Source organism: Mixophyes fleayi, chromosome 8 (genome assembly GCF_038048845.1).
Source record: "Mixophyes fleayi isolate aMixFle1 chromosome 8, aMixFle1.hap1, whole genome shotgun sequence".
Classification (NCBI taxonomy): Eukaryota; Metazoa; Chordata; class Amphibia; order Anura; family Limnodynastidae; genus Mixophyes; species Mixophyes fleayi.
Genome location: NC_134409.1, coordinates 117,255,493 through 117,281,382, shown reverse-complemented (window position 1 = coordinate 117,281,382; position 25,890 = coordinate 117,255,493). Strand labels below are relative to the sequence as shown.

The window sequence follows — 25,890 nt, the reverse complement described above, 5'->3', positions numbered from 1 at the left end:
ACACTTGTTAAAGACTTAGGGATAGGTTTAGCAAACTTCTAAAAAGGAAAAGTGGAGGTGTTGCCCATAGCAACCAATAATATTCTAGCTAATTATCTAGTACATTCTAGAAATTGAAAGCAAGAATCTGATTGGTTGCTATGGGCAGCACCTCCACTTCCCCTATTTAGATGGTTTGATAAATGTACCCCTTGAAATTTTAAGATGTGTTTCGAAAGCCTCCATGCAGATTAGTGTACTATGTACTTAATTCCCATAGAACTCCAGTATATTGCACAGAGCATTAACGTTTGTCTGAAAGTGTGTGTGTACTTACAGGTCCATTTACTCACTTTAATTTTTGGACTTTCGCTGAAAAGCATCTTTACAAGTCTTTACGAATTCACATTGCATATGTGGTATTTATTTTCCTGTGTACAAGCCCTACATGTTAATAAATAAGCATTTGATATAGCATGACAAATCCTTTTGAAATGATAAAATACGAGTATATAAATGGTAAGTGTATAGTACCATACTAACATAAGGGAATGCTGACTGTTAATAAGTTGTTCATAGTGATCACTCTCTTGAGTCATATTAACCCAGAAATGTTAACCTAACTTTTGTTAGCCATTTATTTAACAGTATTATTAGTAATTAACACAAAGTAATATATACGTAAGTTTACAGGGCCTTTAAACAGCACCTTGCCAGTAACACACTGGTTTACTTAAGGTCTAGTTTCATATCCAACAAGTTTGCTGGTATTTAAGCACATACAAAAATACATTTGGTATGGGAGATGACAGTATTATTGTAGGTGGATTTCCTCTTTACATAAATCTATTTTCTTTTTTCACTATCTGCTAAAATCATCTTTTTGCCTCTTAAAATACGTCTGAGGCTTCCCTGCCATGTTAGAGAGTTCTAGGAGTGTGGTCTGGTGTTTCTGATCTGGGTCACTGACCCCCATAACTCGGGGCTCGTTCTCTGTTGCATTCACGGTTCCGTGCAATCTGCGGGATGCAGTCAGGAAGGGAAATTTGTTATGCAATTTGTAACTTAGAATGACAGGACGCTATGAGGATGACTTGTGGGAAGCACTTCTGTACCAATTCAAACCTCCTTTTGATAGAACACATCCCTCATCAGTTGCCATTATAATAATCTGTATTTGATTTTGTACTATTAGTATTGGAACTGCCAGTAGAATTGTGTTTTGATTCCGTTGATGTTTTTTTACTAATACATTTTTTTATCTCGTATCTGCTCTCTTGACAGTCAGATATGGTGGGGTTTAACATATTCTCTAATGAACTCTGCTATTTTTATCAGACCAGCATTCCAGGCATGATTAATTGTGGCCGAAAATTAACCCAAACAAACTCCATGTGGATAGTGCCCTGACCAAAATCGAGCTGTGTGGCAACAAACAAATGGTGTATACTTCTCTGCCATGCCCAATTCCTAATGGTTTATTCTCAGTACAGACCAGCGGGTACTTCCACCCGCCTCGCTTTTTCACATTTCCCCATGTTATTGCTCCTTTAAACTTTGGGGTAGATTTACAAAACTTTCTAAAAAGGAAAGTTAAAGTGTTGCCCGTAGCAACCAGTCTGGTTCTAGCTATAAATTTCTAGAATGCACTAGATAAATGATAGCTAGAATTTGATTGGTTGTTATGGGCAACACCGGTACTCCTTTTTAAAAGGTTTAGTAAATCTTACCCCCTTCTCTTCGATTTCACGTCATGTAAGTTTTCTGTTTGGCATAGATTACAGTTTTCACCAGTGGTTGAAGTGGAAATTTAGAAGCGGTAGTATGGAAAATGTAAGTGAATGGAATTTGATAGTTATACAACATTCTTGCTCAGAATGTTCGGGAGACTCCAGAATTCCGTATAGGTCTCACAGGAGAGCAGGTCATTCTCCTGTATCCTGCCCACTTCCTAGTGAAATGGGCAGGATGGGGGCCCTCCATAATACGTTCCCCCATGAATCCCGCCATGTTGGCCTCACTTTCACGGTGAAATGCGATCACTTGCATTGCAGCGTGGACCATAGTGATGTAATTCACAGTACCCCATCTGCCCTTCACCTTTCCCTTCAGGGCCTTTTACAATAAAGGCAGTAGGAGGAGTGGTGGTATGGCATTCCACCATATACCTGCTCACTTTGACCACTGGTTTCCACTAAGAATGTATGTTTTTGGTCTAAGTTGGCATCAGTGTATCTCATCAGTCTCATGACAGTGGAATTTTATAATTTATTACCATTTGCCCAGATCATCTCTATGGCTATGTCCAGACAAGCATTTTTATTCTTAGTTTAGAAATGGATTGTTTGTGGTTTTTGTGCAAGTCATCGCATGAGGGTAGTATTCATTTTCCACACCTGTGTCTGGTAATATCTGTAAAAAAAAACAAACATAAAAATTCTAATAGGTATTTTAAGCATATTTTTATTTATTTATTGTCACATTTAGGTGTATAGAGAGGCTTCTTTTTAGTGCATCTGCAGTGCTAAAATGCTTCAAATACGCTGTAAAACCAGATGTAACCTTAGTCTCTATGCAGGCCAGTAGAGAGGCTTCAAAATTTAGAACCATCTCAAAATTTTCCTGGCATGATATGTTCACAAAACTATCATCAATAGTCCCCCAATTCGAATTTGTAGTTCACAGTTGCTGTATTTTAAAATATTGTTCTTTTAAACACTATATAAATAATATGTAAAAATATGTTAAATGACAAAACCTATTTTTACATTTTATTTTTTTAAATAAAGTTTAAATTTTGAAGTACGGTCTTTGAGTTCTACCGGTTGCCATGGAAATCGGTTAACATGGTTTTGAACAAGGACTTGTCTCTCTGACCTACAGCTTTCATATGAAAGCCATTTAATTTACAGCCAAACATGCAGACTTTAATGATTGTGGCAGAACTAAAAGGTGTCTCTATGTGGTATTGTCTTTGTGATACTTGTACAATTAGCTGCTAATTTTTCATAACTTTTCAACCTTGTACTACAATGACCGCTATCGTGAATAAATTATTTTAAGGGTCATAATTCAGAAAAATCACAGTGTATGTTTTATCCCTTCCAACATCAAAAACACAACGTAATATTTGTCTGCATCCCACGACATGAGATCACACGCAGACACAGACTGAAATGACCAGAGGGGCCTAAGAGCTTGCAGTTTAGTTGAAAGGGGTTAAATTGGTTCTGGGTAATCCAGAATCTTCACAGTGATTTAGACTCCAGTAGTTTGAGAACTTTAAACAGTCTTACATGGAGGATTAATCAGGCCACATGGGGCTGACATTGATTAACGTGGATGGCCTTTGCCTGAGCTCCAATTTTCCTCTATAAGACCCTAGAAAGATTCCTGGGAAACTGTGGTCCTAGCAGCTGACTGGCTGCCCTGCTCTCTGGGGTTTCATCTTACTGAAAAGGCTTCCAAAAATTTTCACACTCAAGCTAATTAGAAATCAAAATTTTGGCCCCATACGCTGTGCTTGAATGTCATCAACTGTCGCCTTCGTTTTTTTTTTAGGATTTCTGGTTGATTCTGGTGTAAGAACAGGCTATTTCCAGATCAACGTTTCCATATTTAGCGCATCTGAAGCGATTCGGATATGCTCCCAATATGGTCTTAAAAGGCCTCTCTATTAAGTCGAAGGGGTGGCTAAAATAAATAAAAAGGTTCATAGACTCGTATGTGTGTTTTTTCTTTAGGATTTAAAAAAAGAGAAAAAGTGCCGCTTGGATGGAGCCTTAAGGAGATGGTTCTTGAGACTGCAACACCTGAAAAGATTTTTTTGTCATAATAAATCCATGTGCTAGAATCCAAGTGTAAGGCTACATGCAGCAAAGCAACACTTCCTTATGGCTTGTAAACCGCCTTTGAACTATGTGTAAACGTTCAAAAAATACTTGAGGTGTTGTTGCAGGTGTTCACTGGTGTGGAGACCAAAGGCTATTTATTGGGTTATAAAGCCAGAGGGGCTTTGAGACCATTGTTAGGCTAGATAGCAGTCATATCCTCTCCTACATGAAAGGGAATAGTGAACTGGGGGGAAAAAAATCACAACACCAGATTGTTGACAGTGGGACTTGCTCACGCACTGTCACATAATGTGTCTGAATGATATATTTTTTGCTCGAAGTTTTGGTTGAAAATGCCTGAAGCTACAGCACTACAAAAAAAAAATCAAATGCAGGTTTCAAATCCGTTTTAATTATACTTTACTACAGATTGCAAACACTCCTGTCTAGAGCTTTTCTTTTTTCCACTTCTAATGCATATTTATAGTTTGTGCATTCTCTAAAACAAAATAAATAGATTTTGCTCAATTGTCATTGACGAATACAGGCATCATGAGATGCATCTCCTGTTACCAGAAGGTCTAGTACTCAAACAGTAGAAACATGTAAACTCCGCAATTAGGTATGTGAATCGGGGATGTCCTGCTGAAACCGCAACAGTTTGAAAGTGTTCGTGCTTAAGGATCTATGTCACTAGTTTGGTTTTCACCTTAGAGGCATCATTAATGGGATTGAACAGACACTCTATGGTCTTATTGTGAAAGTTTTTTGTTTCTTTTTTTAGACATATGTTTTTTCTTTTCTTTTTTTTGTAACATCAGCAAGGCACTTCATAACAAATACTTGTGCGACACTGGGTCCCAATAGATAAGGCTCTACACATTCCAAAAGTATGGCTACCTTCACTGTATATCTAAATAATAATATAATTTATATTTGACATTGTAAACTGCCTTGTGTTAGTGTGTTGCTTTGATTCATGTTTAATTTTACACAACTGTTGTGAGTTTGTGCTGGATGTAGACATTGTACAGACTGACGATGGTCAGTAATAGGTCAAGTCACTAGGGCAAGTTCATGTATTTCAAGGGTCTACACAAACCAGGAAAAAGGACCACCAAGGCTCGTCGTACCACTTGAGCTCCAGGATACCTAATCTTAACAAAACCTATTACTCCATTAAGCTTTGTATGAATATGATGGCATCCCTGATAATCATGTACTTTTACTTTATATACACCCCACGTCAGGAAATTAATAGCAGAAGTTCTTCAATCAGAGACAGACAGCAAATGACGTAAAATGCAGATACATCAGGGAAGGATTATGAAATCCCACTAGAAAGGGGTCATTATTGAGCTCTTTCGGAGAATATAGCAGACGGATTATAAAAAGAATCAGGTGTTTGAACAGGAATGTGGCGGACTGACGCACGTTTAAAATGCACCATCAATAAGCAAGTTTACTATAAGAGTGACTGGACGTGCGATTTGCTCATTTTAAATTATTTTGTTCTCGGTTTACTGTATCTAGTGTAGGGTTGGAGGTAGACTGATATGACAAATCCATGCTGCAGGCCTGTCCAGTACTGTCCTCTGGAGTGGCTTTTCTCTAAAGTCATCTCCTAAAGGGACATTATACTCTGATTGTAAACCATTTATTTTTATATTTCAAGAAAGGGTTATTAAACATGTATGTGCTGAAGGCATGGTGCCAAGTCCTAATTTCACTGCATGTTTGCATTTATTTTTATGACTGTGGCCTACCACGAAGGTTCATTAAGTTGTATTTCCGAAGTATCATTGGTGTTTCAAAGGAGTTCTTGACTTTGGAACCGAAGCAGCCGGATTTGGACGTTAGTTGTTGATCGATTTATGTGGATCTCCAGCGTTTACAAAACTACTATGTGCTACAACACTGAAAGTCATTATTAATCATGTTGAAATACCATTACTACTGTATTTCCTGTCATTCATATTTCAACACTAATCAGCTTAGTTTGAAAATAACAGTCAAGTTTTTGACACCAACAAACATATATATATCACGAAAGGGATTTTGAGAATTAGCTCTCCTTGCTCCACGGGCTGGAATCTACACAGACTATTGTGATACATCCCGATTTAAGTTCCGTCTCTGCCATCATTATTCCTGTTATTCTATCATATATCAGTGAGCCTAATCTCTATACTAGCCCTGATATACCACATTTTCTAGTGTTGTGAATTGAATTTTTTTATATATATATGCTTTCTATCAGCAATTTTATGCTTTATACGCCATAGTTATGTGCTATTTTTATCATTTTTCTCTGGTGTCTATGGCCATATTCACGTTATATTTCTATATAGATTTGTAATAGACAATTGTGAAGTGATTTACTTAGCGCTCCTATTTTTTTTGTATACTAAGTTATTAACACCTGAAACATAGGTTGTGAAGGTTATTCATAGCCTAATTTGCAGACAGCCATTTTGTGGCCTGAACCAATGTTAAGAAGAAGGCAGCCTATCGGTGAACTAATAACCAGCGATGTCACTGTGGCGTTTCGTGGCGAATATTCATGAATGCCTGATGTATATTTAAGAGGTAATGTTTCACAGTGAATTGATTAGCTGCGTTGTCATGATGGATTCGGACTACAAAATGGCGTCTCCACTGTTTGCAGGTGAGGGGTGCACTTAAAGAACCGCAGATGCAGCAGGAGTCTGGCTTGGCTAACACTGCCTTCAGTTTTTGGGATATTTTTTCTGTCATTTTTTTTCTTCTTTTATGTTCCATTCTGTGCTTCTGCCAAAAAGCGAGGTCTATTCTAACCTCATCCACTTTCACTGAGTCTCTAGATTCTGCTGAACTGCCTTCATATCAGATGTATAAGGTTACACTACAGAACGGAGGAAAGACCATCTCATTTTCTTTCACACAATTTCTTTTTTTCTCTCACTCTCTATATTTTACGTGTTGCTTTTAAGCAAAATAAGCAGCTTGAAATGATATTTCCAGCTGAACGAGTGTTTTCCCCTGCTGGCACGCACACACAAGCGCCAGGGTTTGTTGTACATTTTGAAGTTACGCTCTGTGCACTGGCCCTTGTTACATGCACCTGTACAGCATTGTGCTGCAGAGATCCCCTTGATAGCATCTGTATATGTTGTGGCGATGGCTTCCTTTGAACGCACACTGGATGAATACATGCGTGTTTGTTCAGACATCTCTCATCCTGGGCAGCCCTGGAATTCTCCACCCTTTGAGTGCCAGAGAGGAATGTGAAGGAGATTGCAGATTTCAGGTAGCGAGGGCCAGTATAGACCTGAGGCGGTTAATTCATTTTTTTTTTTTCTCCATAAAACCTTCTTGTCACGCAGACATCTTATTGTGCTAAGACACAGCCGGTTATCTTATGTACACAGAGCGCTGAGTATTATCTTAGTGCCTTGCACTAGCACGACATAACATTCAGATTTGAAATGGAGAACAAATTTAGCCTCGCTCGGAATGCTCGTTAATTGTAATCCTTGTAAATTGTGCTTTTTTTTTTTTTTTTTTAAATCCTGGAAATGAGACTACAAAAACTACAACATACAACAATTTTTAATGTTACCTATAAAATGTTCACTATTGTGGACTACAAAATACATTGCAAAACATTTTATTAATTATTTTTTATTCTATTATAATATTTTTAATATTGATGAAAGAATTTTACGAATAGTTCCGAAAACCACAATAAGCCTATGGCTCCTTGTGCATGTAGGCAGCTGGATTTTGGGCTGAACTCCTGTAGTTTTAACTATTCACTAAAATATTTACCTCACGGATATTAGCTATGTCCCATGGGTATACAGCTGCTGCTTTTTAAATGGAAAATATAGCACATTATTTAGTATGTTTGTTTGTTTTTGTTTATTTAGTTTTGTAGAAATGTATAAAGAGACACATAACTGCTTTACGAATTGTATTTTTGATACATAGTTGTAGTGATACCAATGGAAATTGACATGCTGATGTGAGTGAGTTCTCTGTACAGCGCTGTGGAATTAGTGGCGCTCTATAAATAAATAGTGAGGATGATGCTGTTTTCTCCAGGCTTGCTAGAGTATCATCTAAAGAGACAATAGTGTTACCCAAAAATAATGAAGAACAGCAGAACCCTTGATTGGGTTACTGAGTAAAAGTTAATACATAGTTATTATACTATAATATTATTTTAATTACTATAACTTGAATAAAAATTGCAGAAATAAGTGCTATCTTTTTAAACTACATTATTCACAGAGTACAATTTCTTACTCACCAACCTATTTTAAAACAAAATTGGGGTAAATAGGACCCAGATTATAGTCTGTGCACACGTTATAAGACTCTGGAACAGAATGGGGATTTGAGATTGACTTGTAAAATGCAAGTGGCTGTGCTATGGCTGATGATATAGGCACGGTCTGTATAAGCGAAGTGTCAATTGTCCTGTTAAACCTCTTGTGCATTGAAGTCTTTCCTAGAAGAGCAAATTGTGTTCACTTTCAAGGAAAGACCTTTTTGATTGCAGATTAGCAGCCCTGTCACTACTGAAGCGCAGAGGGTTATCTTACCTACATAGGCGCCAGCTCCCTGACTTCTAACACCTACTTCTTACAGTCTCAAACACTCATTAGCTTCTCGTATCTCTGTGAATTACAGCCAACAGTTCAATGGTTTCTAAAAAAAATAATAATTGAAATCTGAGTAGGACATCCACAGATACTCCATATCTACATACATTAAGGATGGATTGTACCTGCTGAATATCCATTAACCTTTATCATTGTAATCACTGCTCTAAACATTTCTGCGTAGTATACAATGTCAATTATTCTAAGGAAACCTCTAAGGTATGTGACCTTGTTATATTAATTAAGTGATAAAAGTACAAGTAGTGACCATTTCTCTTACACTTCAAAAAATTAGTAATCCTACTTCCAGACATTCATTTAAAACCTGTATATTCCGCAGCTAAATAATATACATTAAATACTTAAAGCTTTGTTTATATTTAGCTAACTTCCCCCATTGCTTGTGATTCTAATGACACCATTGTGACTTGCTTAATATGATCTATTTCCTGTCTCTCTGTAGAGCGGTCAGCAGCCCGGTACAGGGATGTGTGGATGGATAATATGCTTTATACTCTGTAGTTATTTGATAGCAGAGCTACTGAAAGGCAGGTTATCTGCTGGAGGATTAGTCTGTAAGTAATCTGTCAGTTCAGGGATCCTGTGACAGAAAGCACAGTGGTGCATTCATTAACCACATGCTAGAACAGAGCATATGTCTTACAATTGAAGTTCGTGCAGTAGAAAGTATTTCGTTTTTTCAAATAAGAGTGTGTTTTTTTTTTTGTTTTTATAGGCAAAATAAATGCTACTGATAAAGGGGTTCTATTTTTTCCTCACACTATAGGCCTTCCTAAACGTTTATATTTGCCTGTACAAAGAGAAGGCAGCCATGTTGCTTCTGAACCAATGTTAACTTGAACGTCACCTGTCTGTTCACTAGGAACCAATGACCTCTCTGAAGAATGATCGATTGAGTATTGGTTTAGGCCAGGGGTATCAACCTGCACCTCTACAGGTGTTGTGAAACTACAAGTCCCAGCATGCTTTGCCAGTAGATAACCAGCAGATAGGTGGCAAGGCATGCTGGGATTTGTAGTTTCACAACACCTGAAGAGCCGCAAGGTTGCCTACCCCTGGTTAAGGCCAATCAAATGGCTGCAAGTGCAACTTTACTGGAACATTAATGGTATGCAGCTCTCACTATGCTTTGTACGAAATAATAGTGTTTTACCCCCAGAGGCAATTAATGACTGTATCCACTGCACTATGGATGCAGGTAGAACAACTGTCATTCTACAAATCATTGATCTTTATTTTAAATGCATACTCTGTTCTCCAAAGCAGCATGGAACCCTGATAACATGATCATTCCGCCTGAACGCTAGATGGAATATGGATACAAGGCTATAGGACCTGCTGCGTTCCTGAGCTGCGTGTGCTAGCCACACAATGTCAACGCACAGCGTGTATAAACGCCTATATAATATAAAAAGCAAGATATAGGGTTTCTTTTGTAAATGTTTCATGTGATGTCTCAGAACAGAAAGTCACACAGGTTCTATTCAACCACACGTTTATCATAACTTTGTTTTTTCTTGATTAAATGGGTTTATTTAACTACTTCGCTTTGGAATTTTTAATGCTGCTTTTATTTCATCCCCCCGTCCTGTAACTTCTTATTATTTTTCTTCCTAGGATTTTCCACTTGTGTTGCATCTGGGGAATATCTGTATTTGCTGTGGAAGATCTGATAATGCGCATTTCTTTGTAATCTTATTTTAAAGTGAATTAAGTGAACGTTCCCGATATAAAAGAAATCTTTCTCTGGGATGGCTGGCTCCGCTTTTCTTATCATGAAACACATTGACCTGTATAAGCAAACACACTGCTCTGTTTCGTTTCCAGGCGCCATAATAACATGCATTTATGGCCAGGGATCCAAGAGGGGAGCCTATTGCTCAACTTAAAGTCCTCAAAATTTACAGGTCATGTCTGACATTTCTTTGCTCTGAGTGATGCCATAGATTATGAGCTCATGTATTTTAATAGGGAAGAGATCTATTTAAAAACACTCACACAGATAAAAACACACACACACACACACACGAAAAAAGATATTGGGGGATATTCTATAAAAGAGGATCATCATCATCATTTATATAGCGCCAGCAAATTCCGTAGCGCTTTACAATTGGGAACCAACATTAATAAAACAATACTGGGTAATACATACAGACAGAGAGGTAAAAGAACCCTGCTCGCAAGCTTACAATCTATAGGACAATGGGAGTTTAAAATACAAGGGCACGTGCTACATCATATTGCACACTGGACCAGCTAGAACGCAAAAGTAAAAGTATTGAGTGGGCTGTGTGTGTGGCAATGTTGGTCAGAGGGTTGTTGTCTTGCGTTAGCTGTGTAGAGGGTGGTAATAGGGTAATCTAGGGAGATTAAGATGGTGGTTGAGGAATATCATAACCTTGTCTGAAGAGGTGGGATTTCAGAGAACGCTTGAAGGTTTGGAGACTAGAGGAAAATCTTACTGTGCGGGGGAGGGAATTCCACAACGTGGGTGCAGCCCGGAAAAAGTCCTGTTACCTAGAATGGGAGGATGTGATGAGAGTGGAGGAGAGACGTAGATCTTGTGCAGAACGGAGGTGTCGAGTTGGGAGATATTTTGAGACAAGTGAGGAGATGTATGTCGGTGCAATTTGGTTGACGGCCTTGTATGTTAGTAGAAGAATTTTATATTGGATTCGTTGAAATACAGGCAGCCAATGTAGAGACTGACAGAGTGGCTCAGCAGGGGAAGAACGGTTTGCAAGGAAAATCAATCTAGCCGCTGCGTGCATATATAGAAATTGTGCCTATACTTGTCTTGTAGCATTATCCTATGGTCAATTTTGCCGCCTTTGTAAAAAGTGGGGGTTATAGAATAAACCTTATGTACAAATTTTTTAAGAATTTTTTTTTTTCTCCCAACCGAATTGGCGCTGTGTGTTAAAAACCGCTATGAAATTTGAGAATGGAAGCCATCTAAATCTGTCATTTGCCTGTACATGGGCTGAGCCGTTGGATCAATTTATTCTTTACTGCTACCTGTTAATTTGGTAGAAAGATGACCTCTGATACCGATCATCTTCCTTCTGCATTTGCCCAGAAATTATCCTATCAATTTCGATGGGGTCATTATTGGGAATTGCTCTTGTTTTTGGGGCCAGACCTACAGGAACATTGGGTCAGTTGCCTAATATAGCAATGTGTGTGTGGAAACTTTATAAACCATCTCAGAATTTTAAAATAGGATCTGTATCTAGCGGTGGAGGGGGGTATATTCATTTATAGTAAGAAGTTTAGAATTCAAAACATTCTCAAATCTCTGGTGCAACCTCAGTAGTTGCACCACAGGTATCCGGTACGGGATGTTTCCGTCACATGCATGGTGTGTTTTGTAGTCTGTTTGACCTGAAGTTACTAAATTGTCCATCTGGAAAACTTACTTTTGGTTAATATTTCTAAACCAACAGACTCTTTTAGGCAGTATTAGATAACTTGATTTGTTGTCAATAGCTGTCTATATATTTTATGTGTTGCCAAACAAATTAACTGTAATCGGTGAATTGGCCACCGGTGGTATATGTACGAATTATAACTTGGACGTTATAAGGCAGATCCAGGCACATTTGTGGACTCTGTGCAGGTGATACAGCTGTGTGCAGATCTCCATTAATATGAGGACACTCCTAGGCGGCTATTTTCTTGTTAATTAAAGCTGGAGAGTGCGAGAGAGAGGAAGTTCCTGTTATTTAGTTAAACAGATGGCTGTGCACTAACTTTGCCCCGGGCACCTAGACTTTTATAGATCCCCTAAGTATGGTGGTAGTGAGGGCTTTTGTTAGTTTGTGTATTAGTCTGCAAATAATAGGTGGCTTGTAGTATCTCTGTTTACCAAATACCCACTGATTCAAGAACAGAACAGTTACATCCTTGCTTTATTACAAAGGCTTTATATTGGATTCTGTTAGTATTGTATCAGACAAGCAGCCAATTAATATCGCCGTTTACATTTATTGTACGAGTAAAATAGGAAGTGCTTGAGTTTGTTTAGTACTTTGTACACACAAAAAAAACCACCTTTGTTACACAGAACTAATTTATTCATTGTGATAATTAAACTATGGATGTTATAAGTATTTTTAATCCTTTCTAAATGTCTTTCATGAACCATAAACAAGATTTATTTTGACAGAGTTAACAAAACTTTATGGTATTAAAGTCTTTTGTTAGAAAAGGATCTTACGGTCTTAATTGGCCTGTTAGAGTGTCTTTATTAGGCAAGGCTTCTTCTGAAGTTTGGGTAACAAATGGGGTTAGTATATGTACTAATAAGGCATTAAAACATGACGGGGTTTGTCATTTGGTTAATAGGACACAACCTGTATGTGTTTGGCACATGTGGTTTGTTGCATATAGTGATTGGAGGAGAGGATTACAGGAATATTACTGGGTAATCAGAAACTAAATGCACGGTGTCCCTGTATAAACTCCTATCGCTGAGATAACACAGCCTTGTGCCTCCGCGCTAATGACTGTGATCAAGGAAAATGATATAATCAGAAAGTATGGTTAGTGCTGCCACATGTTCATTTTTACGGGATGTTTTTAATAAAAATGTGTATATTACGCATGGTTATGCAAGTGTCAGGCTGATGAGAGCAGTGATTATCTTGGTTATACTGATTATGAGTCACCGTGTGGTCGGTGCCATGTGTACATTCAGATTACATAAGTAATGTACTAGGAGGACGGAAGCAAGATGTCAGATCTCGCCATGCACTGTACATGCCAGCTGTCTCTCCTCTACCCCACCCCTATATAAGATCACAGCAGCAATGATGTTCAGTGGCAGACCAAAGATATTTTTGCCTATATTGTTCCCCAGCGGGTCGGTAACAAAACGGCTACTGTCATAACTGACTGATTAAATCCGGTGCAGACTCTTAAGTTATCAGCCAGGCCCCACCTTGGAAATTGGGGAGAGTTAAACCCTGAGCCCCGTCCACATCATGCCAGCCCCTGCTTTCTGTCCGATAGGTCATGCCCATTTTGACCATCAACTATCCGGACTGTTCACAGATATGCCCTTTAATGCAGGTGATGTATACTAAATATATCCCCGTAGTGTTAATTGTTTATGAACTGGTGACTCTTGGCCACGCTTCTTGTTAAATAAACTTACTTTTGCGGTGGATCCATTAGTGCTTGGTAGATAGCCTTGCTAAGGATAGTTTTCACGTCTTTGTTCTACAAGGAATACGGCGACTTCGTGACACTCTTTAGATTTGTTCATTGTATAATTTACATGATAGGTTTGTATTAATATCTATCTATTTTTCTTTTTTTCTTCTAGGGTATTTCTATGTTTAACAGGAACAATGGACAACCCAATGTCACATTCCGATATGACAGTAAGTTTAAATGTACAGTGAAATATGTATTATGTATAAACAGATGACCAACTCCTACAGACTAACAAATAAGTTATGACCACTCCTGTGTGTGAGTACTTGCAGCCCGCCACAATCACACCTGAACAGGCCGTCTGTTTTTGCCAAGTATTTTACAGTGATCACCGCTGTGACAAGTGCTGCATATACATCTACAGTGTAACTAATCCCTTTAATTTCTGTGTAAATGATTATTAACTAACCGGTCTAGAGGTCTGCCGAGCACCGTTCCAACGTTTTCTAAACAGAAATATGTTTATATAGTCCCACAATTAGGGGCCGATTCAATTCGGCCGTGTTATTCTAGGAATAACGCAGCCTGTGCACTATTACCGTTACTACAGTAAAGTGTGCAGTATTACCGTTAGTATGGTACTTTTAACTCTGATATTTGCTTGCAGCTCTCGGGGCCGTGAGCAAAAATCTGAGTTAAAATTACCGTATTAAAGGTAATAGTACTAGTGCTGCATTAAACATAGACTAACGTGGCCAAATTGAATTGGCCCCTTAGATTTATAGTAACCCCTTGCCTGCTGAACATGTGACGTTCCTGAGAAAACTTTCTTCATGGAAATAATTAACCTAATCCAGGGTTTCCCAGTCCTCAGGGCTCCCTAACAGTGCAGGTTTTCCATATCTCCTTGCTGGAGCACAGGTGTATTCATTACTGACTGACACATTGTAACAGATCCACAGGTGGTCCTAATTATGTCACATGTGATCCGGAACACCTGCACTGTTGGGGAGCCCTGAGGACTGGGTTTGGGAAACCCTGCACTAATCTATCTCTGATCAATACAGCAGTCTTTAGCACTACTTTGTATTGTTACCATTAGTTGGTCATAAGTTACCTCACAAAGCACTGGATGACTCTGAAGATGTCCGTGTATAATGTAACGTAAGAAAGGATAACGTTGTTATAACTGTCTCTCTCCAGACTGCACAATAAACTCTGGGGGGAAGCACCTGATTGCGGACATGCAGAACATAACCATCAGTCAGTACGCCTGCAACGACCAGGTCGCTGTGTCTGTAATGTGGACACCCAGCATCACAGGTGAGTTAAAGGGTTTAGTGCTGCTTTCTCTGTGGCCTAAGCTGCATATGTCCTGTGTTCCCCAATGGCTGTGTATATGTGACCATTAAAGATGTTTGTACTCAGGACGTCAGTGGCAGCCTGGTGGACCCCCGTGGGCAGGAACTGGTTAGTTCCACGGTTGCAGCATACAGTAGTCAAAACTGAACTCTGTATGTTTGTAATGCAGTAATCAGCACACTTCCTCCTCAGGGTGTAACGTGACATTGTCATCCCATCAATGAGGGGCAGGCTAGGTGAGGGCAGGTCAGCCTTCCTCTGCCAGCCCACACTGACACCCAGACACACTGGGCCTGAGTCATTAAGGAAAGTTAAGACAAAAAAAAGGCGTAAATGTTCTCCGGGACAAACCATGTTGCAATACAAGGGGTGCAAATTAGTTTATTATTTTGCACATAAGCTAAAAACTGTCTGTTTTTTTTCATGTAGGACACAAGTACTTGATAGCTTTATTTTTACACTGAAATTTAAAGTTGATCTAGGACATGCCGTACCCCAACTATACATCTCTCCCACATTTTAAATTTACCTCCCGCTCCAATGCAACATGGTTTTGCCCAGGTGCAAAGTTACTCCTATTTTTATGCTTTACTCTCCTTAATGACTAAGGCCCACTGGGTGTTATAGTAGCTTCCTTACCAGTAACTAGGTTTATAGATGTTCTGAATATATGGAAGACTAACTAAGTATCTGGTGACTCCTAAATTCTCCCTGGCAATAAATAATAATAATAATAATAATACAATGATAAGTCATCTGTTTCTCTCCTGTACATCTATATCATAGGTTATAAAGGTATACATATTTATTATCCTTCTAGTTAGCAAAATTAGCTAATTAAAGTTTGGGGTTAAAATATTGGGCTTGTGTGAATGTAATATTTGGGCAGAACATAAGAAGTGTTTTCACTTCCTATTGTATATTACAATTAAAAAATATACTGGGGAATGGAATACTTCTTGTCTCTGTCAAACAAGTTTTTAAAGAAAAAAACAATTCAAAGTATAAAAAAAAAAAAAAAAAAAATTTTTTGTTGAAGATTTTTTTTTTTAACAAAATAAAAAATAAATAAACTACAGAACATGCAAAGCAAAATAATAAGCATGTATCTGCTGAAGAAGCGATCTATACATTTCCTTATTGCACACTGTCAATAACTTAACATTATTGCAGGTTAAAAATGCAGTCTTCACTAACTCCCCATCTAAATAACAGACATACGGGTTATAAATGCCCCCTAAATACATGTTGCATCTCCTTCCAGGGGAGATGGGGAAGGCACGCATGATAAGTTATACTTTATAAAATAAATAGCCCTGTACTATTGGAAACTGATATTAATCTGCATTATACAATGATCAGAAATTGATCTTGTTATTGACAGCTGAACACTTATCAAACAAGACCTTCTCTGGTATGCCAAGTTTGGGGGGTTACCAGACGTTCTTATGATAAATAAATATCTAACACTACAGCTGTATGACACCAGATAACAGATTCAGGGCCTACTGTTCATGGTCTGCCTTGTACAACAAACAGCCTTTTTCTTCTGTCAGCGGTGAAGAAGCCAAACTTGGATTGTTGAGTTTTCGCCAAAACACATAGCACAATCTATATACCTTGGGAGCACAGCTCTGTGTATAAGACAAACCTGCCCATTATAACACTCTCTGCTCCTGTCATTGTTCATTGTGCCGGTACACAACCCACTAATGCAGTCTGTGAATCAAGGTTGATGAAATGTTGTCAGCCTTTGCCAAGTTTTGTCGTCTTCTAGCTTAAGGACACTAAACAGTTGTACCGCTGGCATGCAGCGCTCGGTCGTCGACAGTGAGACGCTCTACAAAAGCATTACACCTCTTCCTCAAAGAAAAGTGAAAATCTCTTCGTATTTTTGTTTACAGAAGAGGGTGTGTTATATTTTCCAGGCATCGAGTATCTGAAAGGTTTTCGCATTATTCTGGAGGAGCTGAAATCCGAGGGGCGTATGTGTCAGCAGATGGTGCTCAAGGATCCCAAGCAGCTGAATTCCAGTTTTAAAAAAGTTGTAAGTGATTTAATATCCAAACTCATATTTTTTTATCTGTTTACTTGTTTCTGCTATTTGTTCGATTTACTGTATGTGGGCACTTTTAATATTTTAATCTGAACTAAATTCTTCTAAAAGACCCGTAATAACTTTAACTTCTGGTCTAGAAACGTTGATGAGATGCGGTCATGTCAATGTACGCAGATCGCAGCCCGTTAGGAAGTGCATCAGATTTCCAAGCTGTCTTGGTGCTAGCTCTGCCCCAATTCCTGCACAGTATTGGGGTATCTATATAGAGTTAGCAGTGGGGATCCCAGAGAAGGCGAGTGTGAGGATTAGGGCAGCAGGGAGTGGTGGGTGACTTTGTGCTAACCCGAATTAGTTATTAAATCTTTAAAAATGGTGCTGCTCTGGTTGTGGAACACGCTCCCCCCTTTGCTCAACAAGGCAAGGTATAAATTCAAGTTCTTGGTAATAGTAATTGAAGTTTGAAAATGATTTCATTAAAAATACTTTGCCTTGTTTTGATTGTATTTAGTTTTCCTCTGTTACCTATGGAGTAATTTCAGTCGATGACTAATCACATTCATGAAGGTGCTGGAGCATTAGCGATATCTGCAGTTAATAAAAAAACAGACCCTCCCTCCAGCAGTGGGAAAAGATCTACATTTCCTCACACCACATGTCTAGATGCATCAATCACACCGAAATGCATGTTAAGCTCCTCAATCGGCTCTATCTCACCCCGGATCGCCTTCATAAGATATGGCCAAGTCAGTCTAAATTCTGCTGGCGTCAATGTGGTCAGATAGCAGATGTTCATCATGTCTTTTGGACATGCCCGGTGATCCAGACGTTCTGGGACGAGGTATCCGCTTTGAGTTCGGAGGTCCTGCGAGTTTCTGTCACTCTTGACCCGAAGGTAGCCCTCCTACATATATATCAGCCTGTGATCCCTAGCTATAAGCGCTATGTACTAGGACACATACTAATAGCCGCTAGAGCAGCAATAGCTCAGAACTAGAAGTCCCCTGCTCCCCCCAGCATCACTAAGGTCGTGTCTAAGATCCAGTATAGCTTTGAAATGGAAACAACGGATGTGCCCTATACGTCATCCGCCTCCAATCCAATTTTCAAATGGTTTAGCTGGCACGAATATGTTACAGAGGGCTCCGGTAGAGCACGAGTAGCTTCAAATACTTCACCCTCCCCCTCCCCAGCAGCCCTCATAGAGGAACCCCAGCCTAACAAATAGGCTACCTTTTTGTTTGTTCCTTCAACTGTGCTTGTCACCCTTTCTTTTTTCTGTACCCCATTTAACTTTGAAAAACTCAATAAAAACTTATTGAAGTAAAAAAAAAACAGACCAAACAAACTATCACAGAAGCACTGCATAAATTAAAACTAGTTATATTAGTTAGATTTTTGTTTCTAATGAAACGCATTGCAGAGTTCAGTTACACGTAACTTTACGGAATGTTGACAAATGATCTTACTAATTGATTTCCTGTCGGTTGTGTTTGTAATAATAATTGTGGGCCTATGTCTCATCTGTGATAATTCTTCGCCCTTTACAGGTTATGGAGACTCAGCCATTTATGAACCTGAAATTTGAAACCGATTATTTTGTGAAAATTGTCCCCTTTCCCTCCATCAAAAATGAGAGCAACTACCATCCGTTTTTCTTCCGAACACGCAGTAAGTGCTACCGTGGCTTTCATAACACTTCCTCTGGTTGACCATTTACTCGTAATCCCTAGAAGGACACGACATTTACATAGACATAGCCATGGACAGAGTTAGTGCATAATATTACAGTATTCTTGTAATGCAGTTCTGTTAGTTAGCCTTTGTCAGCAGATTATTTTATTTATTATAAGAAATCCTTTAGGTATTTATCACCTAAACACATTCAGTGTCTCCCAGCCTTAAGTATGTAAGAAATGATTAAGCACAGTGCAATTTAATAAAGTACTCTACATATTAACATGCGGAGAATCGGCACCACAAAATGTTTGGCTTTCTCATACGGAACTTTATATCGAAACATAAACTTTTAAAAGGCAAATCAAGAAAAGCATGTGTTTTGTAGTGCTCTTCTTAATGACGACTTGGCTGTATTTTATATCCGGGTACAACATTAGTGCTCCCATTAGTCTTGGTTTTTGGCTGTCAGTGCATGTTGGCATTTATAGTCCCACAACAGCTGAAGAACCACAGGTTGCATTCCTTAGAACTCTGTGATACTCCCCATTCGCAGCCAGTGTAAATGGTTGTAAATTGAATCACGCATGTTTATGTTAAACTGTTCCAGTAATGGAACGCTGGAAACAGCAGGCCCAACTAGGTTAGTCTCAGAATGCCTGGAGGATGAGGCTGGAGAGGGGATTGCCAGAACTCTTCTCCGTGGCTGCATTCCATCCCAATAGCTCATCCTTTCCACAAAACGAAGGGAAGAGGTTGGCAGTTCCCCTTGCTCTCATCTTATCTTAAGAACGTATTGTTTTGTAATTTCAGAATAAAGCTAATGCCAGTCTTTGTCATTGAGATAATCTTGAGAGCAGTAGGTACTTTTATTTGCTATTAGAAAACTCACACCTTACCGGCACTCCTCCAGTAGGCAGCCAGCTTTCATTGACAGCTCCAGTGTCGGATCTCTATTACTCTGGAGAGACCTGAGGATTGCTGAATTTGAGCGACAGGGGTCCTAACTATATGTAAATGCCGGGACCCTGCTCAAAACGACAAATAGCGGAGTGACTCACGCCAAAGTGATATACAATTAAAAAAAAAATGTCCTAAAGTGGAAAGCTCCTTTCTTATTTTTTTAATAGGTCCATAAATTGTGAAATCTGTGAGGAATACATAAGAGTTTCCTATCAGTCAGTACATGGATTGTTCCTGGGCTGAGCATGATAAAACAAAGGGTCATATACTCACAAGCACTGATGCATCACTATGCGAGCATAGGAAACTCTGACAGTTTGCGGGATTATCAGAAATTGGACTCCAGATCTCTAGTGGGATTCTGTATGGAAAATGCTTCCTGCAGAGTCAGACAGCAGCAGACACTCCCATTACTTCCACTCCTAGCTGAAAATCCCCAGTATTGTATTGTTCACAAGACCTTACGGGTCATTGTCCCTGATGGTGCAGACTTACTAAGTGCCATCAGTACTAATGTGCAATATTCCGTCTAAAGAGTTTGCCATGTTTATGAAAATGTGTAACGCTAGAGCTTGTATGGGCCCTTTTCAGCCTTTATTTTTCTAAAAAAAATTCTCATAGTACACTTACATTATTACTATGAGCTATCCAGAGAGCATCGTGTCTTGTCATGCAGATCTCGGGGTTCCTTGTTTTTAACAAAAAAATGTGTTTATAGAAACACGTGGGCTGCGCTACATGGGCTATTAGCGAGATGCAACAAGTGTACCATTCGCTTCTGTGTAAAATACAGCTCCTGTGAGCGGCGCCAACGAAAACAATGCTTGTCAAAGCTCTGAATGTGTTATATCCCCAACCTCTGCTTCATATACAGGCCCAATATGTTTGCAATCTATTAAAAATCTGTGTTTAAATATGGCAGTGTTATAGGTTAGAGCTGCTCGGGTGGTTTTCATTCTCTGCCATAAAATCTCTAGCCTGTGTAACCTAGCCCATAAGACTGACAAGAAGTGGGATTGTTCCTTTCTATACTGACTACATCTGTCTACTTCCAGCGTGCGAGACTTTACTGCAGCCGGACAATTTAACCTGCAAACCTTGTAAGTATTCTGTGTATCCCACCGACGCTCCTACAGATCTGAGCTGCGGGTTTAGAGAGGCGTCATTCTGACCTTTTCCCGTTTTCCTTCTGCAGATTGGAAACCAAAGAACATTAATGTCACACAGCAAGGCGTCAACATGCAGGTGTCCTTTGACCACGCGCCACACAACTTTGGGTTTAACGCCTATTACGTGAACTATAGGATGAAACACGATGTCTCATTTAAGCAGAAGATCTGCAGACAGGTACATCTCATCGTCTGATTATATTTCATAACAATACAATTTCCTTTTCCAAAGTGTTTTCTCTTTTCTGTGGTGGTTTTCATTTCTGAAACCTTTGTGGCTAGAATGGATGATCTAATGGGCTTCTTTTTCTAGCAGAACTTGCATACCCTCTGGCGTGAGACAGTTAACCGGACAGAGAGCCCAGGTTCTGGGCTCTGTGCCGAGATTCTTCGCTGCCGGAGTTATCATCGCTGTCTTGTGTGTGTTGGATCTTGACGCTATTTGCACAGTTAAATGTTCTAAGGCCTTGCTAGGCCGTCTTCCAATCTGCGTCAGCAGCTTGTGAAACTCACAGCCCCTATGTCAGCCGATGAGGCGGGTCGGTGAGCGAGGAGCGTTACATACTTACTTTGGCAGAATTCGCCTGTTGAAAGTACCAAGCGCTCCTGCCTCAAGGTTTAAGGCGTTGCACACAAGTGTGAACTATTTTATTGCTTGTATATTATTTAACGAAGCCCAAGTGTTCTTTACGTCCTTTCCCGCTCTAAGCATTCTATGTCGCATGCTGGTCATCCGATAGCTTTGGCTCAACCACACTTTGTGCACTGAGCAGACAGCTATCAGGGGAAGTTTTGTCTTGATGGACAGATATTTCCACCAATTACTGTCCTGTCCCTGTATCTTCCTATTTATTCATTTTTATGTGAACCCTTCATTGGCAGACTGATCTAACATGAGAAATAATCCACATATTTAGAGTCTGCAGTCTCTAAACTACATTTTTATAAGCTTCGTGGGTATAATGGGAGTTAGTGACTTGTATTGATGACACAATTATCAACGATTGTTGTAGGTCCAGAATACAGACTACACAAACTGTCTCCTGCAGAACGTCTCTCCCGGGGATTACGTCATTGAGGTAAAATGTCTGTTGTACATGTTTTATGTTTTCATTTTATGCTATATGTTCGAGTTGAGGCCATAAATAATCAGTTTCCCAGAAGGTCCTGAATAAACATTATTTATTTTCTATGAGAAAAGTATTATGGCGACTAAATTGCAATGTACAACTATGGTATGGTTGTAAGATGTGCTATTTATACCCAAGTACAAGTTGCCCTATTTAAAGGAGCGTATAATAAAATTGTAAAAAGTATATAATCAGCTATTTATATAGCGTCACTAATTCCGCAGCGCTATACAGAGATCTCGCATCAGTCCCTGCCCCATTGGAGCTTACAGTCTAAATTCCCTAACAGACAGACAGACAGACAGACAGACAGAGGTCAATTTAAAAGCAGCCAATTAACATACTAGTATGTGTTTGAAGGGTGGGAGGAAACTGGAGCACCCAGAGGAAACCCACGCAAACACGGGGAATACAAACTTCACAAAGAAACGTATATAACTGTTTTATGTGTTCCTCAAAATGGAGGATATTTCATTAATTAAGTATATATTTATTTATTTTTCGCGTAAAACTCAAATGAACGACCAAAGTAACATTTGAAATAAAGGTCCTAGTTAAAGTCTTTTTCTCTATATACAGCAGACTTCCTATCTTTAAGACTGTTAAAGAACACTGCAGCCATCTTCTCTGTCTGAAATGGCTGATAACATAGAGCAGTAGCTTGCACCCGTCTACACAGCAAATGTTAATACAGCATCGAACATCTCCGGTCCTGTCAGAGTATTTACATAAGCATTGGGGATTGTTACCATTAACTGTGTTACATAAGACAGCTTGTATTTTAGGTATGGTGGTAATGTTTGGCCCATACATGTTTTGATAAATGGTCAAATATACCTCAGTAAAGTCACAGGGTCCTAGCAAATTAATGGTCTGGGCTACCATTTGGGTCATGCCCCAAAATGGCTGCCACCACCAGAGTGCATAGTGTCAGATCTACTCATGGGGGGCGATTTGTACAGATCAAATAGTGAAGTGTTAAATGTTAGATCTACAAAGTAGTACACATTAGTCCCTGCCAGGGTCTATTGGTTACATACATAAGGCTGGGTACACACTACAGAAAATTTCTCCCAATGCAACATCTTTAATGATTTTACCAACGACAGAGAAAAAAAAGTCCAGATCAGCAGCCGATTCCTGTGTAGACGTTTTACACTATTTACCTTCAGATCTGTGCTCTTCATCTGTCATAACCATCCGCTGAAAAGATGGTGACTCTGCACACTCTGTAGAGCTCTATGGACACTGCCGGTCCTGAGTGCACACACTGCAGAATTGGAACAACAATCCATCGTTGAACAACATTTTTAGTTCAGTTTAAAAAATCAAATGAAACGATACGATGTGCTTTGGAACGATCATCATTGCGGTGTACATACGATATCGGGCCGAACGGTCGTTTATCGTTTGATTGGCTCAATAATCGGATGAGAACACTGTAGTGTGTACCCAGCCAACATACATAGAGATGGAATGTACACAGAGCTTGGCCACTCACAGTCAGTATCTCCCTGAACCAATACAACTACACACCTAAATAAACATTCCCTCTTTTTTTATCTCTCCAGCTTCTTGATGACACCAACACAACGCGACGCTCCATGCACTACTCTCTAAAACCAGGCAAGTATCTGGAAACGGCATGGCATTGCCCCTCCCTGAGATGACCTGTTTAAAGTGCTGGGATATTGTAGCCATGGTTCAAGAGACACTTTGGGGTATATTTACTAAACTGCGGGTTTGAAAAAGTGGAGATGTTGCCTATAGCAACCAATCAGATTCTAGCTGTCATTTATTTATTGCATTCTACAAAATGACAGCTAGAGTCTGATTGGTTGCTATAGGCAACACCTCCACTTTTTCAAACCCGCAGTTTAGTAAATATACCCCTAAGCCTAGAAAATAACACTTTATCCTAAAACTCTATTTATGAGGCACATTTATTAATGTGATAATTATAAGCTGCGGTATTTTTCACTGACTGTCATAAGTTGCGTGATGTCACCCGCTGCTGACTGGCTGCCGCCATGATGGTCTCTGATGATTTAAAAACGTGATTTATAAACAGATAATGGAACACTTAAAAAAGTCTGCTGCAGTATACCTGCTAATACTGCATATTACTTCATATTTACTACTGACAGAGACAAAAATATGATCACCTGGTTAATTAAAGTTATTCACCCTCAGCTAAAACATATAAAGATATTAATTTGTTGAACACTGAGTGCTTGCTCTTGAATGAGACTGTAATGCTTGGTCTCAGTTTTGTTGTAACACTCTCTCCCCCTCTGACAGTGCATTCTCCATGGGCCGGGCCAATACGTGCTATCGCCATCACCGTTCCTTTGGTCGTTATATCGGCCTTTGCCACGCTGTTCACCGTTATGTGCCGGAAGAAGCAACAAGGTAAGTTTGTTACCTGTAGAGATTTGTAGTTCGGAAAAACAATATGTTGTTCAATAAGCTTTTAATACGCATTCAGTTTGCTCAGTCTGTTCACACTTTTGTACATGTACATATGTTTTGCTTTGTACGCGCCGTCCTACAACTTTTTCTAAATACCTGGCTATATTTTTCTTGCTTTCTTAAGTATTTTTGATCACACATTTATATATTGCCCTTGGATCCCGCATGAGTCGGCATCGCTCTGTCCGTTGGAATCTGAGAGCTGGTTGCGTCATATCCAAAGGAAGTAAAAATAGCTTGAGGACATAAATGTTAGGTCGAACAATGCAGAAGAAGAAATGTACAGAGGTTCTTCGTAAAAGTTGCAGCAGTATATGTACAACCATCACTAAGTCACTGGATGATTAAGAATATTTTGGTCACATGATGATATAATTTATATTTTAAGGATTTTTTTTTTTTTTATTGCTATAGGAGAAAGTGAAGCACATTCTTTATTTTAGAGACTTTGCAAAATAAAGCTGTACAGTCCTGTGGTTATATTTACTAAACTGCGGGTTTGAAAAAGTGGAGATATTGCCTATAGCAACCAATCAGAATCTAGTTACCATTTATTTAGTGCATTCTACAAAAGGACAGCTATAATCTGATTGGTTGCCATAGGCAACATCTCTTTTTCAATCCCACAGTTTAGTAAACATACCCCCTGGTCTCCTTGTTGAATATAAATTCTCGTCCTGTAGAGAACATCTATTCCCACCTTGATGAGGAGAGTTCAGAGTCCTCCACGTATGCCGGAAGCCTCCATGTTGAAAGACCTCGGCCACGCCCTAAAGTGTTCATTTGCTACTCCAACAAAGACTGCCAGAAGCACATCAACGTCATCCAGTGTTTTGCCTACTTCCTGCAGGATTTCTGCGGATGTGAGGTAAGCAGCCATTGTAATGTGTGTTTAAGATGTGGAGGTGTTGTGGTACCTCTGATCTGTTATTTGTCCACGAATATAGCCTATACGATCGTAATGCGGGACACTGGAGTAAGGCGTACATACACTGCCGTCTCCTGTAGGGGATTCCCTAGCGTGTTTAGCAGCAAGTATACCTCAGGGTGTCACATGTAAAACCATCCTGAGTCTCCATTTTGTAAGTATGCAACAATCTATAAGGGATGGGTCTGACTCCGGAAAAACAGAAACCAAGGTGCGCTCCTTTAAATTAATTAAATGTGTACAAGTGAATAAATCATTTGAGAATATCCATCCAGGACAATTAAGACCACTGTGTATGTGAAAACAAAAGAAAAGAGAGTCTGGCGCTCTAAAACAAATATATGTGTCAGCGTATACATTATATTGTGCACAAAAGTCACCAACTTATGTACATGCTTAATCGTCCTGGCTGCACTTTCTCTAATGATTTCATTCAATTGTACACATTTCATTTACAGGAGCGCACCTTGGTTTCACTGGTTCTTATT

General features: G+C 39.3%; 1 protein-coding gene across 1 annotated transcript in view; it reads left to right on the top strand.

Moving 5' to 3' along the window:
• IL17RD (interleukin 17 receptor D) overlaps positions 1 to 25,890 on the top strand; it is a 60,125-nt gene that overhangs the window by 29,675 nt on the left and 4,560 nt on the right. The window contains exons 2-11 of the mRNA XM_075183264.1: positions 13,815 to 13,872; positions 14,849 to 14,968; positions 16,936 to 17,054; positions 18,614 to 18,734; positions 20,759 to 20,803; positions 20,899 to 21,050; positions 21,886 to 21,951; positions 23,574 to 23,628; positions 24,304 to 24,414; positions 25,158 to 25,342. Coding sequence (XP_075039365.1) covers positions 13,815 to 13,872; positions 14,849 to 14,968; positions 16,936 to 17,054; positions 18,614 to 18,734; positions 20,759 to 20,803; positions 20,899 to 21,050; positions 21,886 to 21,951; positions 23,574 to 23,628; positions 24,304 to 24,414; positions 25,158 to 25,342 — 1,032 coding nt within the window. The remainder of the gene's footprint in view (positions 1 to 13,814; positions 13,873 to 14,848; positions 14,969 to 16,935; positions 17,055 to 18,613; positions 18,735 to 20,758; positions 20,804 to 20,898; positions 21,051 to 21,885; positions 21,952 to 23,573; positions 23,629 to 24,303; positions 24,415 to 25,157; positions 25,343 to 25,890) is intronic.